This window comes from Perca flavescens, chromosome 20 (assembly GCF_004354835.1).
Source record: "Perca flavescens isolate YP-PL-M2 chromosome 20, PFLA_1.0, whole genome shotgun sequence".
NCBI lineage: Eukaryota > Metazoa > Chordata > Actinopteri > Perciformes > Percidae > Perca > Perca flavescens.
In genome coordinates, this window is record NC_041350.1 from 15,477,607 (window position 1) to 15,489,863 (window position 12,257).

The 12,257-nt window shown below is 41.1% G+C and overlaps 3 protein-coding genes across 5 annotated transcripts; 2 read left to right on the forward strand and 1 right to left on the reverse strand.

Moving 5' to 3' along the window:
• The first annotated feature begins 62 nt into the window (after positions 1–62).
• On the forward strand, positions 63–2,294 carry serpina10b (serpin peptidase inhibitor, clade A (alpha-1 antiproteinase, antitrypsin), member 10b). 2 transcript variants are annotated; one of them, XM_028566613.1, is made up of 5 exons: positions 63–166; positions 398–1,026; positions 1,158–1,431; positions 1,703–1,850; positions 1,943–2,294. In XM_028566613.1, the coding sequence occupies exons 2-5, from the start codon at positions 423–425 to the stop codon at positions 2,132–2,134; spliced, it is 1,218 nt and encodes a 405-aa protein (XP_028422414.1). In that variant the 5' UTR covers positions 63–166; positions 398–422; the 3' UTR covers positions 2,135–2,294. The 2 variants fall into 2 exon arrangements, with proteins under 2 accessions (XP_028422414.1, XP_028422415.1); XM_028566614.1 differs by lacking the exon at positions 63–166 and having other exon boundaries at positions 382–1,026.
• Positions 2,295–3,565: 1,271 nt separating this feature from the next.
• Positions 3,566–10,515, forward strand: ddx24 (DEAD (Asp-Glu-Ala-Asp) box helicase 24). 2 transcript variants are annotated; one of them, XM_028566729.1, is made up of 9 exons: positions 3,566–3,672; positions 3,893–4,800; positions 4,889–5,341; positions 5,435–5,588; positions 8,146–8,658; positions 9,175–9,250; positions 9,590–9,778; positions 9,855–9,984; positions 10,078–10,515. In XM_028566729.1, exons 2-9 carry the CDS (start codon positions 3,897–3,899, stop codon positions 10,326–10,328), a joined length of 2,670 nt encoding a protein of 889 aa, XP_028422530.1. In that variant the 5' UTR covers positions 3,566–3,672; positions 3,893–3,896; the 3' UTR covers positions 10,329–10,515. The 2 variants fall into 2 exon arrangements, with proteins under 2 accessions (XP_028422530.1, XP_028422529.1); XM_028566728.1 differs by having other exon boundaries at positions 3,566–4,800.
• LOC114547392 (ubiquitin thioesterase OTUB2) lies at positions 10,007–12,253 on the reverse strand. Its single transcript, XM_028566739.1, has 6 exons — positions 12,140–12,253; positions 11,939–12,019; positions 11,708–11,826; positions 11,545–11,629; positions 10,893–11,084; positions 10,007–10,769 (listed from the first exon to the last, which is right to left on the reverse strand). Exons 2-6 carry the CDS (start codon positions 12,017–12,019, stop codon positions 10,563–10,565), a joined length of 684 nt encoding a protein of 227 aa, XP_028422540.1. The 5' UTR covers positions 12,140–12,253; the 3' UTR covers positions 10,007–10,562.
• Positions 12,254–12,257: the final 4 nt, after the last annotated feature.

Sequence of the window (12,257 nt, forward strand, 5' to 3'; positions counted from 1 at the left end):
CTCTGGAAAAGAGGCCCTGAATGTTTGAAAAACAGCTCTGACTCCATTTGGAACAACACAAGAGGCGGTGTGTCGTGGTTAATATGTAACGCTCAGAGCACACTTGCACTTTGTTTCCCCAAATAATAGATGGAGCTTTCTGAAGCAATCTTGAACAAGCTGAATGGTACGTATGACAGTTAGTTCATCTTACAGACCGTTCTTTATTTAGTCACAACTATCTATTGCATTTCAAAACTGAATTCGTCCAAGTGCTTTTGGTGGTTAAAATAAAAAAATAAGCTATTTATGAGATTCAGTCTGCTTGATATTATTTTAGTAGATGGGTTAGTTATCGTGTTACTGTTAAATTGTGCTTTTATTATTATCTTGACATCTACATGTCTTCGTGTTTCAGGTTGTGCAACCAAACCTCTCAAAATATGGCGGTACACAAAATGAAGATGGGATTTATGTTTATTGTAACCTATATGTGCTTCCTTGCTCCTGTCCACCAAGCGCACCTTCCAAGCGCCACCATCTCAGACCTTTCCTTCAAAAATATGGACTTTGCCATGAACCTATACAGAAATATATCCAGCTATCATGACAAAAACATCTTTTTCTCACCTCTGAGCATTTCCACCAGCTTTGCTGCTCTCTTAATGGCTTCTGATGGTGTCACACACGAGGAAATACTGAAGGGACTCAACCTGGAGGAGCTGGAGCGGGCTGACCAGCCAGAACTTATCCCAACACTCTTTCAACTCCTTCATGAGGGAATCGTACAGAATGGATCACTGAAACTGGACCAAGGCATGGCCCTCTTTATGCGCCAGCAGTTTGCGGTGAAGGAGGTATTTAAAGGCCAAATCAAGAGGTTTTTTGACGCGGACATCAAAAGTGTAGACTTTGCGGACACAAAAGGGAGTATCAGCTTCATCAATGAGTATATCAAGCACAAGACTGAAAACAAAGTGACCAAGATGATTTCCACCCTGGATGCAACGACCCAACTCATGTTGATCGACACAATTTTCTTTCAGGGTAACTTGAATCACTCTTGTGCAGTTTAGAACTTTATCTTGGGTCGTTAATAACTGTGCTTTGACACCCATTTGTGTTTTTTGCCTTTGACCTATAGTGTCCATAATTAAACATTATCATTCCTTTCACAGGAGCCTGGCAGATGCCTTTCAACCACAATTTAACTGAAAATGCACCGTTCTACATTGACAACTATAATATTGTGCAAGTGCCGATGATGTTTTTAGAAGATAAGTTCTACTCCATGGAAGATGTTCCTCTTGGTGCCAGGGTGCTGAAGCTACCATACCAGGAAGGTGTTTCCATGCTTATCCTGCTCCCCAACAAAGGCATGGACTACACTGTAATTGATGATGGGATCACTGCTGAGAGGTTCCTCAGCTGGATCAAAAAGCTGCAGAAAATGTAAGTGCATAGAAAGTCATTATGTGGGAAATGTTTTACACTCACCTGTAAAGCTTGTCTTTGTTTAGTTTTTCTACTATTTTACTGTCTGTATTTTGTTGTATTTTAGCTATTACTGCCAACACTTTGTGACATTTTCTCTAGAAAGGTGGTGTAAAAAGCACACCTGCATATATATAATATGCACAAACATGCTTTTTTATATATATATATAAAAGAACAGAATTTCAAATACCTACAGCAACAGATAACAAGTGTATACTCAACACAGCAAACTGGAGGTCAACATGCCCAAATTCAAGATGGAGGAGTCATATTCCATGCACGATATTCTACCAGACATGGGCATGGCCAGTATCTTCAATAATCATGCCAATTTGACAAAGCTGAGTAAGGAAGAAGGCCTCAAAGTGTCTGAGGTTAGTTTTCAATTTAACCACGCTGTAACAACATACTTGCATATTCCAACCTCAGCAGATGTTGAATTTTTATCTTGACTGTGAAATCACAGGTGCTGCACAAGGCTGTGATCGAGGTAGACGAGACAGGGACCACTGCAGCAGCTGCCACAACAACTGGCATTATTGCATATTCCTTACCCAGAACCTTCACTGTCAACAGACCATTTTTCTTCTTCATATACCATGAAGACACAAACTGTATTCTGTTCATGGGCAGGGTCATTGACCCCACCACAAACTAGCAGTCATGACTTTGCTGTTTGATTCCTGAAGTGCTTGCACTTAACATTGTGTAAGGCTATTTTGATGCATTTTTTTAATTTTAAATTGAAAATGCTTGTGCTGGTCTGTTCTGTAAGCCTACCTATATGTATTATTACCTATTAATAAAGAATTTACGTTAATGTGCCTTTATTGTGGAATTAATCAAATCATTTCAGCTCTTGGATAACAATATGAGTGACTATATGAGAGCAGTGTAGGTTATATACATGTGAGCACCATCACAAGGACACTTTGGCTTTTTTCTGCACTTCTACCTTTAAATATTTATTAAAAAAACTGCAGACTTGACGAATAATTGTGAAAACTAATAACCAATGACTTATTTACATTTATAATGTTATGCAGATTAGGCTACTTACAAACCTTTGCTGATGGTTGAAAATGAGAAACGTGCCCCTTTATTAATGACTTAACATTTATATCCGCATTATATAACTTGTAGGCCAATTTGGACGAAGTGATTATTATTAATATTAATAGTACAGTACAGGCCAAAAGTTTGGACACTATGAATGAACACATATGGAATTATGTACTAAACAAGAAAGTGTGAAATAACTGAAAACATGTCTTATTTTTTAAGATTCTTCGAAGTAGCCACACTTTGCTTTTTTATTAATAAGGGAACAAATTCCACTAATTAAACCCTGACAAAGCACACATGTGAAGTGAAAACCATTTCAGGTGACTACCTCATGAAGCTCATTGAGAGAACACCAAGGCTTTGCAGAGTTATCAAAAAAAAAAAGAAAAGGGTGGCTACTTTGAAAAATCTAAAATATAAGACATGTTTTCAGTTATTTCACACTTTTTTGTTAAGTACATAATTCCATATGTGTTCATTCATAGTTTTGATGCCTTCAGTGAGAATCTACAATGTAAATAGTCATGAAAATAAAGAAACACATTGAATGAGAAGGTGTGTCCAAACCTTTGGCCTGTACTGTACATTAGTAAAGTCATTAGGCTACTTACAATGTATAAACCTTTTATTAAAGGTGACTTATAAGAAAGTGGTACCAACACATCCAGTCTTAGACGTGTGCCAGTTCTAACACTGAGCTCAGTCAGAATAGAAATGTCTGAAAATATTACTTTCTCTGAATCGTATCAATATCTGATTTTTTGAAGATGATCACACATCGCACTAATCAATTCAAATGTATGTTTTTAAGATACTGTGATTGTTTTGCGACTAAAACAGGATTTGATATTAACATATAGTATCAGAAATGAGTTATTGCTTTGTTATGAATAAATAACATACTAATGACTTCTAAGTTTTAAGTCAGAATTCTAAGTTTAAACTCAGAACTCAAATACATTTTTGACGTGTCCCTAATCCTCTTCCGTATCTCTGTACCGTTGTTCGACAAAATAAAGTTTTTCAAACCACGTGATTAACTGTCATGGCTGCGCCCTCGTGTCATGCGTGGTTGTCAACATTTGTTACAATGTTTTGACATTTAAAAAAACCAAAACAAAGTCAGTGAAGGTAGAACGTTTTTCATTGTTTTTACTTGTAGCTGTTGTATTGTTGTTTATGGATTAGCAAGCCAGTTGTTTCTAATATTACTACGAGCATTCTATACAGTATAACGTTAGTTGGAGTGGCTCGGCAGCTAGCTGCTGGCTATCTTCACACATACGCTTTTAACTACTCCGTTTGAGGGAGCCAAGTCAACATATTGTCGTAACTCCTTATTTATTTGTAGTAAAATGAAGACAAAGAAGATGAAGCCCAGAAACAAACGTCTGTCCTCCGGAGTGCAAAAGCCAGCCAAACGGAACATCCATGTGAAAGGCAAATGGGAAGCTGTGGAGCTTGATCCCACTCTCTTTTCCGAGGAGGGCTTGGAGGGTCTGGTGTGTTTTGAAGAGCTGAAAGATTACCGTCTAACAGACTCTGAGAAGGCTGCAGCTAAAGCAGCAAATGAACTGAAAAGGGAGGAGAAGAAGAAGAAGAAGAAGAAAACGAAGAAAAGAAAAGCCAGCGAGGGAGAGGAGGCTGGAGAGAAGGTAGATATCGAGAGCAAAGAGGGAGAGCAAACAGCTGAACCAGCCAAGAAAAAAGCCAAAAATAAGAAGAAAAATAACAAACTGACTGCAAAGGAATCGGACCAACCAGATAACACTTCTGTAGAAGTGACAAAGAAGGATGTAGTTGCAGCTGAGGAGGCAGGGGGAAATGAAACACCTAAAGAAGACGCTTCAAAAGATACAGCAATTATTTCAGAACCCGATGCCCAATCAAAACCCACAAAGAAGAGCAACAAAAAGAAGAAAAAGAAGCAGCAGATAAAAAAGGATGAAATCCCGGAGACCCAGCCAAACCAGGAGTCTCCATCAGAACTTCAGCCTCTGGAAAAAGAAAAATCCACTCAAGTTAAATTGACAAAGGCCCCCCAAAACAAAAAGATGATGAAGAATTGGACAAATGCAGCACATTCCGGCTCTTATGACAAAAATGCTGATGTTAGTGCATGGAAGGACCTGTTTGTTCCCTCCCCTGTGCTGAAGGCACTGAGCAGCCTTGGATTTAGCTCACCGAGCCCTATACAAGCCCTGGCTTTGCCTCCAGCTATCAGGGATCGTATGGATGTACTTGGGGCGGCTGAGACAGGTAAGATAAAATACCCGTTGTTTTTGTCTCATAACAATATGTCCTCATGTTACCATTAGTGAAGCTAATGTGAGCACTGTCATTACAGGAAGTGGGAAGACATTGGCTTTTGGTATTCCCATGATCCACGCCATCCTTGAGTGGAAGAACGGTTCAGAAAAACCTGTTGATGACAACACTGAGCTAACCACAAAGGTTGAGAGTTTGTATTTACCAGCTGTAGATGAGTCCACAAGAGAAGAAGACAAAGAGGACACCATGGAGGCTGAGGGAGAAGAGGGTGAAAGCATCACAGAGCAGGATCAAGGTGACACAGATGAACATGACAGCGATGATGAACATGATGACATTGAAGAAGAAGAAGATGAGAGGCTAGGGTGTGTTCACGTAATTGAAAATGCAGAGTTTGACTTTGACCCCACCGCTGAAGAAGAACCTGCAGGTGGTCGGAGTCAACCTCTGCTTGGACTGGTGCTTACTCCCACCAGGGAGCTGGCTGTTCAGGTCAAGCACCATATTGATGCTGTGGCAAAATTTACAGGTAGGTCATTAAAGTTTAAAGATTACCAGTTTTATAAAAAAAAAAAAACAGAATTATGAATGTCAAGATACTAAAGATGTAACTTTTGTGTAGACATCAAAACAGCGATACTTGTGGGTGGAATGGCACAACAGAAACAAAGAAGGATGCTAAACCGAAGACCAGAGATCGTTATTGCCACTCCAGGTCGTCTGTGGGACTTGATCCAGGAGAGGCATCCACATCTGCTGAATTTAAGACAGCTCAGGTACAATTTACACCTCTTTCTTATATGGTACAAAAATCCCCCCTCTAAACCAAAAAAATGAGAGAAAAAACTGACTGCCATTTGTAGTTAGCTATTGTACATTGAATGTGTCACATCAATTAAATATTGTTGTAACTTTTCCAACTCTGCTGAACTGAGGTACCTACAATATTTGGTTGTTGCCATGACCAGTGTCCCAAATACAATCTGTTTGCATTCAAAGGACCTACAGTACATTGCAGCACCAGCTAGCGACGTAGGAAAAACAAACGCAATAAATATCTTACTTACTCAGGAAAAAAAGGAACCCTCAAATATGTCTAATAATATGGTATTATTATCCAATATGGTAAACTAGCTATAGATAGATAGATAGATACAGTGGGGGAAATAAGTATTTGACCCCTTGCTGATTTTGCAGGTTTGCCCACTTACAAAGAATGCAAAAATCTACAATTTTAATCATATGTACATTCTAACAGTGAAAGACAGAATCGCAAAGAAATTCCAGAAAATCACATCATATGAATTTATTAAAATTGATAACCATCTGATGAGGAAAAACAAGTATTTGACCCCCTGGACAAACAGCATGTTAATATTTTGTAGAAAAAGCCATTATTGGCCAGCACAGATGTCAAATGGTTTTTATAGTTGGTGACAAGGTTTGTGCACATTTCGGCAGGGATGTTTTCCTCCCTGCAGACAGCCTCCAAATCATTCAGGTTCCGAGGTTGTCGCCTGGCAACTCAATTTTAAGCTCCCTCCAAAGATTTTCAATCGGATTCAGGTCTGAGACTGGCTAGGCCACTCCAGAACCTTGATGTGCTTCTTCTTCAGCCACTCTTTTGTTGCTTTGGCGGTGTGCTTAGGGTCGTTGTCGTGCTGAAACACCCATCCTCGACCCATCTTCAGCTCTCTCACTGAGGGAAGGAGATGTCAGTCCAGAATTCCACGATACATGGCCCCGCCCATCCTCCCCTCAATACGATGGAGTTGTCCGTCCCCTTGGCTGAAAAGCACCCCCAAAGCGTGATGTTGCCACCACCATGCTTGACGGTGGGGATGGTGTTCTTTGGGTTGTACTCGGTGTTCTTTGCCCTAGTTGAGTTGAGGCCAAAAGTTCTATTTTGGTCTCATCTGACCACATCACCTTCTTCCAGGCCTCTTCTGATCCAGGTGGTGAATGGCGAACTTCATGCGGGCCTGTACATGTTTCTTCTTGAGCAGGGGGACCTTGCGGCGCTGCAGGATTTCAATCCATGACGGCGTAGTGTGTTACCAACCGTTTCTTTTTGTAACTGTGGTCCCAGCTGCCTTCAGTTGATTCATCAGTTCCCCCCTTGTGGTTTTGGGATGATTCCTCACCGTTCGCATGATCAGGGACACCCCACGAGGCAAGATCTTGTGTGGAGGCCCAGACCCGAGGAGGTTGGCGTTGGTGTGGTGCTTCTTCCATTTCCTGATAACTGCAACCGACAGTTGATCTTTTCTCTCCAAGTTGCTTTCCGATTCTCTTGTAGCCCATCCCAGCCTTGTGCAGATCAACAATCTTGTCCCTGATGTCCGTAGAAAGCTCTTTGGTCTTGCCCATGGTGGTGATGTTGGATGCTGGTTGTTTGGGTGTTGACAGGTGTCTTTTATACAGGTAACGAGGTGAGGCAGGTGTATTTGATGTAGATAATTGGTTCGGATTGGGGCTGTGTCTTAAAGAAAGACTAACTGGCTTGTAGGAGCCAGAATACTTGCTGTTTGTCCAGGGGGTCAAATACTTGTTTTTCCTCATCAGATGGTTATCAATTTTAATAAATTCATATGATGTGATTTTCTGGAATTTTCTTTGGGATTCTGTCTTTCACTGTTAGAATGTACATATGATTACAATTGTAGATTTTTGCATTCTTTGTAAGTGGGCAAACCTGCAAAATCAGCAAGGGGTCAAATACTTATTTCTCCCACTGTAGATAGATAGATAGATAGATAGATATTTCAGCCCCAGCTTACATCCAGGACATGGTCAAACCATACACCCCAGCCCGCCCACTTCGCTCTGCATCAGCCAAACTGCTTGCTGCCCCCTCACAGCGAGGGAGAACTAATCACTCAACGAAATCCAGACTGTTCATTGTCCTGGCTCCCAAATGGTGGAACGAGCTCCCCATCGACATCAGGATGGCCGAAAACCTACACATCTTCCGCCGAAGGCTAAAAACACATCCCTTCCGACTACACCTCGGATAAAAAAAAATAAATAAATAAAAATTCTTGATCCTGCACTTTCATATGTCTCTTTGTAGCTTTGCTTATTTAAAAGCTAATGTACTTGCACTTACTACTTGTCTGGAGTTTGAACCTTCACAGTTAAAAGCACTTAATTGTAAGTCGGGTTCGATTCCCACTGCGATACATCAACCAATGTGTCCCTGAGCAAGACGCTTAACCCCTAGTTGCTCCAGAGTTGTGTGACCTCTGATATGTAAGAATTGTAAGTCGCTTTGGATAAAAGTGTCAGCTAAATGTAATGTAATGTAAATGCTCTTGGATGTGTATTCTGCAGGTGCCTAGTCATTGATGAAGCAGATCGCATGGTGGAGAGAGGCCACTTTGCAGAGCTGGAGAGTCTGCTGGAGATGCTGAACACCGTGCAGTTTAATCCCAAGAGGCAAACTTTTGTGTTCTCTGCCACACTGACCATGGATCACAGCCTGCCCAGCCGCCTCCTGCAGAAGAAGAAGAAGAATCTGGACCAGAGGAACAAGCTGGAAGTTCTCATGGAGAAAGTGGGGATCAAGTCCAAACCCAAAATCATTGACCTGACCAGGAAGGAGGCAACTGTGGAGACCCTGACTGAGACCCGAATCCATTGTCAGAAGGAGGAGAAGGACTTCTACCTTTATTACTTTTTGCTCCAGTTTCCTGGCCGCACCATGGTGTTTGCCAACAGTATAGACTGTATCAAGAGACTGAACTCCCTGCTGGTTATCTTGGACTGTACTCCACTGCCTCTTCATGCCAACATGCACCAGAAACAACGCCTCAAAAACCTGGAAAGGTTTGCTGAGAGGGACAGGTGAGGTTTGCACACACATGCAGTAGCGGTCTGAAGGTGTTTGCCTCAGGTTAGGTTAGTAATTCTATTTCTGTGATTAAAATATAAAACCCTGTTAACTGCAACTAAGGCCTTAAGGGTTTTTTCTTGTATGTGTGAAAAGTCCTGGATTATGTTTCCCATGACTAGTTTCATCGTTGAGTTTTATCATAATGCATATCTAATACGTTTGCAACCACAATAGTTTGGCAAATTAAAATGTGTCTCTCCAATAGTGCAACATTTTCAAGTTTTTAGATTTTTTTTTTTGTTTTAATCAACAGAGGGAGGAGCTTCTTCAGTGGATAGATTTGCAGTCCCCAGTTCTTACAATAAGCTCTGACATAGAAAATGATATTCACACTGCTATTCTTAAGTAGTAGTTACTAAACCTCATTATTCTCATCTCTTTAGTGACACTTCCTTTGGCATGTAATCAACCTTAACTCCACCATTCGCTCATTGCTTACTGTATTGACACTTATATCATATTCACAGTTGTGTTCTACTGACTACTGATGTCGCAGCTAGAGGACTGGATATCCCCAATGTTGAGCATGTTATTCACTACCAGGTGAGCTTTTTTTTTTTTTTTCCATAGCATTTATTACTTTTGAAAGCCAGTTACTTATATTCAACCAACATGAGTATAGTCCTATATAAACAATGGTACTAATTACCTGTAACCACTATGTATTACTGAGCCATAGTGCAGGTGATGCTGAATTTCGGTTACAGCTGTCAATATTGGTTATACATGGCCAGATATGATTTTTAAGAATACACCTTTTATAGCTCTCTTAACTGCAATAGTGTGTTAGAGGCTGTTCTGCTGCAACATATGCATAAAGAAAACCTTTTGTGTAAATGTTATCTGGTGTAATTATTTCTAATGTTCTCCTGTGAACATCAGGTTCCTAGGACATCTGAGACTTACGTCCACCGGAGTGGCAGAACAGCGAGAGCCACCAAAGAGGGTCTCAGTTTGCTGCTAATAGGCCCAGACGACATGATGAACTTCAAAAAAATCTACAAGGCTCTTGGGAAGGACGAGGAGCTTCCTATGTTCCCCATAGAGATCAAATGCATGGAAGCCATCAAGGTGAGTTTCAGCATTAGGTCCTTCCTTTGTCACATTTAAGAGGTGATATTTGACTGTTGAGTGCGTTCCTCCACAGGAGCGGGTGAACTTGGCAAGAAGGATAGAGAAGATTGAGTTCCACAACGGCAGGGAAAAGCAGCACAACTCCTGGTTCAGACAAGCAGCAGAGGCCCTGGAGGTGGACCTGGATGATGATCTTTTAATTGGTAAGACCAACATAACACAATATCTTGTAATAGGTTCCCTTTATTTAAAAATGTTCAAATACAGACAAGTGAATATGCCATCTATGTCTACAGGCAGAGCTGGGGATGAGGAAGGGGACAGAGAGCAGCAGAAGATGGTGAAGGGGATGAAAAAGCATTTGAAGCATCTGATCTCCCAGCCTGTATTCAAGAATTTGATAAAGACCAGGTACCCCACTCAAATGGGAAAGCTCTCCCTGCCTCACATGCCTCTAGCTGGAAGAGAAAGTGCCCTCACCAAGGTTTCAATACAGGAGAAGAAACCGAAGTCAAAGAAGCAGAAGAAAGAACAGCAGCAACAGTGACATGTTAATGGAATGTGTATTTAGAGACCATCTTTGACAGGATTTATGTAATTGTTTTTACATAATTCATTTAATACTTATTGCACAATGTGCAAAAAAAATTTATTTTCAAATGTTGTTGAATCGCTGTACACTGCAAGACTTTATAAAAAAAATAATAAAAAAGCCCAGTTGGGATTTTATTTAACCAAAGTCAATATCCCTGAGTTGAGCTGAGTCTTCGTGGATCTCCGGTCAGTGTCGAGGTCGTGGGTAGAGAATGTTATAATGTGACGTTTGGTAGAGGAGGTGCAGGGAGGGTTCAGCACCCTCGGGTATGACGTGGTGAGCCAACTCCTGTTCATCACCCTCCATAGAGACGATGTGGATGCAAATATCCAGAGCCTGTGACAGAGCTAAGATGTCCACATGATCACACTCCATCGCCATGACCTCCACTTCCTGAATGAAGAGAGCAAAGACATTACCAAATGTGACAATTGGATTTCTTCGACTTATCCTTTTTGTAAAAACTTGGAACTACAATTCTTTTTCACTAGATGGCAGCAACACTTTGTTACTAACTTGATGACAGTAGACTAATAGATTGGGTGCCTCCACAAAGTTGCAGAAGAAGTCTGCCTGGTTTTGCAGGTGAGCTGAAGTGAGCAGTCTGAGGTACTGCACCACGCTGTCAGACGTCATCTGCTCATTGAAGAGCCTGAGCAGCGTGTCTTCCTGCTCTTCAGCCTGGCACTGCTCCACAACATTAACAACCTTCAAGAGAACAGAACCAATTGGGTATTTTGACACATTGGTTTTACAAGAACTGTCCATCCTAGTTCTACAAGTGTGCTTTGAATACTTTGGATTTTCATTCCCTGCACCTTTTTTAATACAAAGAGATCCAGTGGCACACTAACCACAAAAACATAATAACTTGATCTACAGTATGTTGTACTGTACACCTCATTCTATGCCTTTAAGTGTGTATTATGTCAAACACACCACCTTTATGGGAGCACTGTTATGGCCTACCCAAAGGACCTAACTAATAATCGGCTTGTCTTCTGCCTATCTTTGTTTTATTGAATGGTTCGTTCCCAACAATAAATTCCCCTTATTGAATATTTTAATGGAGTTTTTTCACCAAGACAATTACACTTCGTGCTTTACTGACCTAATGCTACCTGACAAGTAAATAAAATGCGACTGTAAAAGGAAATGTATTATTTACTGTGTTCAGGTGGTGCTTGAAGGAACTCTCATCAAATCCCGCAGAAGAGAAGTCTTCGCAGGTTTGAACAATTTTCTCCTTAAATCTGAAAGGGAAAGACAATGCCACCTTAAATTTTAAGTGACTTCAGTTTGGACAGATGGCAGTAATGATGATAACTGACCTCTGCAAAGCCCTGGCATTGTGTAAGACTGACTCCAAGTGTGCGAAGCACAGGGCTCTGTAGAAGCAGTTTCCATCTCCGCGCACTTGTCTGACGGTGGAAAACTGGCTGCTTAAATCCTAACAAAAGACAATGGGTGTGATTATTATGCGGCGGACAGTTTGAGTTAAGAGGGGTGACTGTGATCACTTATTGCACACTACACCACCCCACCCCAAATACATGTCCTACTTTATATTTGGCACCCGGCGTATGCTCAGGAAACAGCGAAGAAATGTCCTCTCGGCATGAGACGAGGCTGCCTGCCTCCATCTGTCGAGAAACAAACAGCTTTAACTATTTTGAGACCACAGCAGTTTCCGGGGTCGACTGCCCGCACGACATACCTTTGTATTTCAACAACATGGAAACAATGTACGAAAACGTAATTACAGTTTAGCAAGAATCCGTGCGTCAAAGCTGTGTGTCAAAACATTGATGCAATCTTATTTCCATTTTCTTAAACCGGATGTTTGCAGATACCACGTGCTCGTGTTAAAGGGACAGTACA

Bases quoted from the DNA above. Each gene is read 5' to 3' on its own strand.
- serpina10b (XM_028566613.1), top strand. From the start codon at position 423: ATGGCGGTACACAAAATGAAGATGGGATTTATGTTTATTGTAACCTAT. The intron at 1,432-1,702 runs GTAAGTGCATAG...TACTCAACACAG, and splicing joins ATCAAAAAGCTGCAGAAAAT to CAAACTGGAGGTCAACATGC. The intron at 1,851-1,942 runs GTTAGTTTTCAA...GTGAAATCACAG, and splicing joins AAGGCCTCAAAGTGTCTGAG to GTGCTGCACAAGGCTGTGAT.
- ddx24 (XM_028566728.1), top strand. From the start codon at position 3,897: ATGAAGACAAAGAAGATGAAGCCCAGAAACAAACGTCTGTCCTCCGGA. The intron at 5,342-5,434 runs GTAGGTCATTAA...ACTTTTGTGTAG, and splicing joins TGCTGTGGCAAAATTTACAG to ACATCAAAACAGCGATACTT. The intron at 5,589-8,145 runs GTACAATTTACA...TGTATTCTGCAG, and splicing joins CTGAATTTAAGACAGCTCAG to GTGCCTAGTCATTGATGAAG.
- LOC114547392 (XM_028566739.1), bottom strand. From the start codon at position 12,019: ATGGAGGCAGGCAGCCTCGTCTCATGCCGAGAGGACATTTCTTCGCTG. The intron at 11,630-11,707 runs GTCAGTTATCAT...TTTCCCTTTCAG, and splicing joins AATGCCAGGGCTTTGCAGAG to ATTTAAGGAGAAAATTGTTC. The intron at 11,085-11,544 runs GTAAATAATACA...GTTCTCTTGAAG, and splicing joins TCAAGCACCACCTGAACACA to GTTGTTAATGTTGTGGAGCA.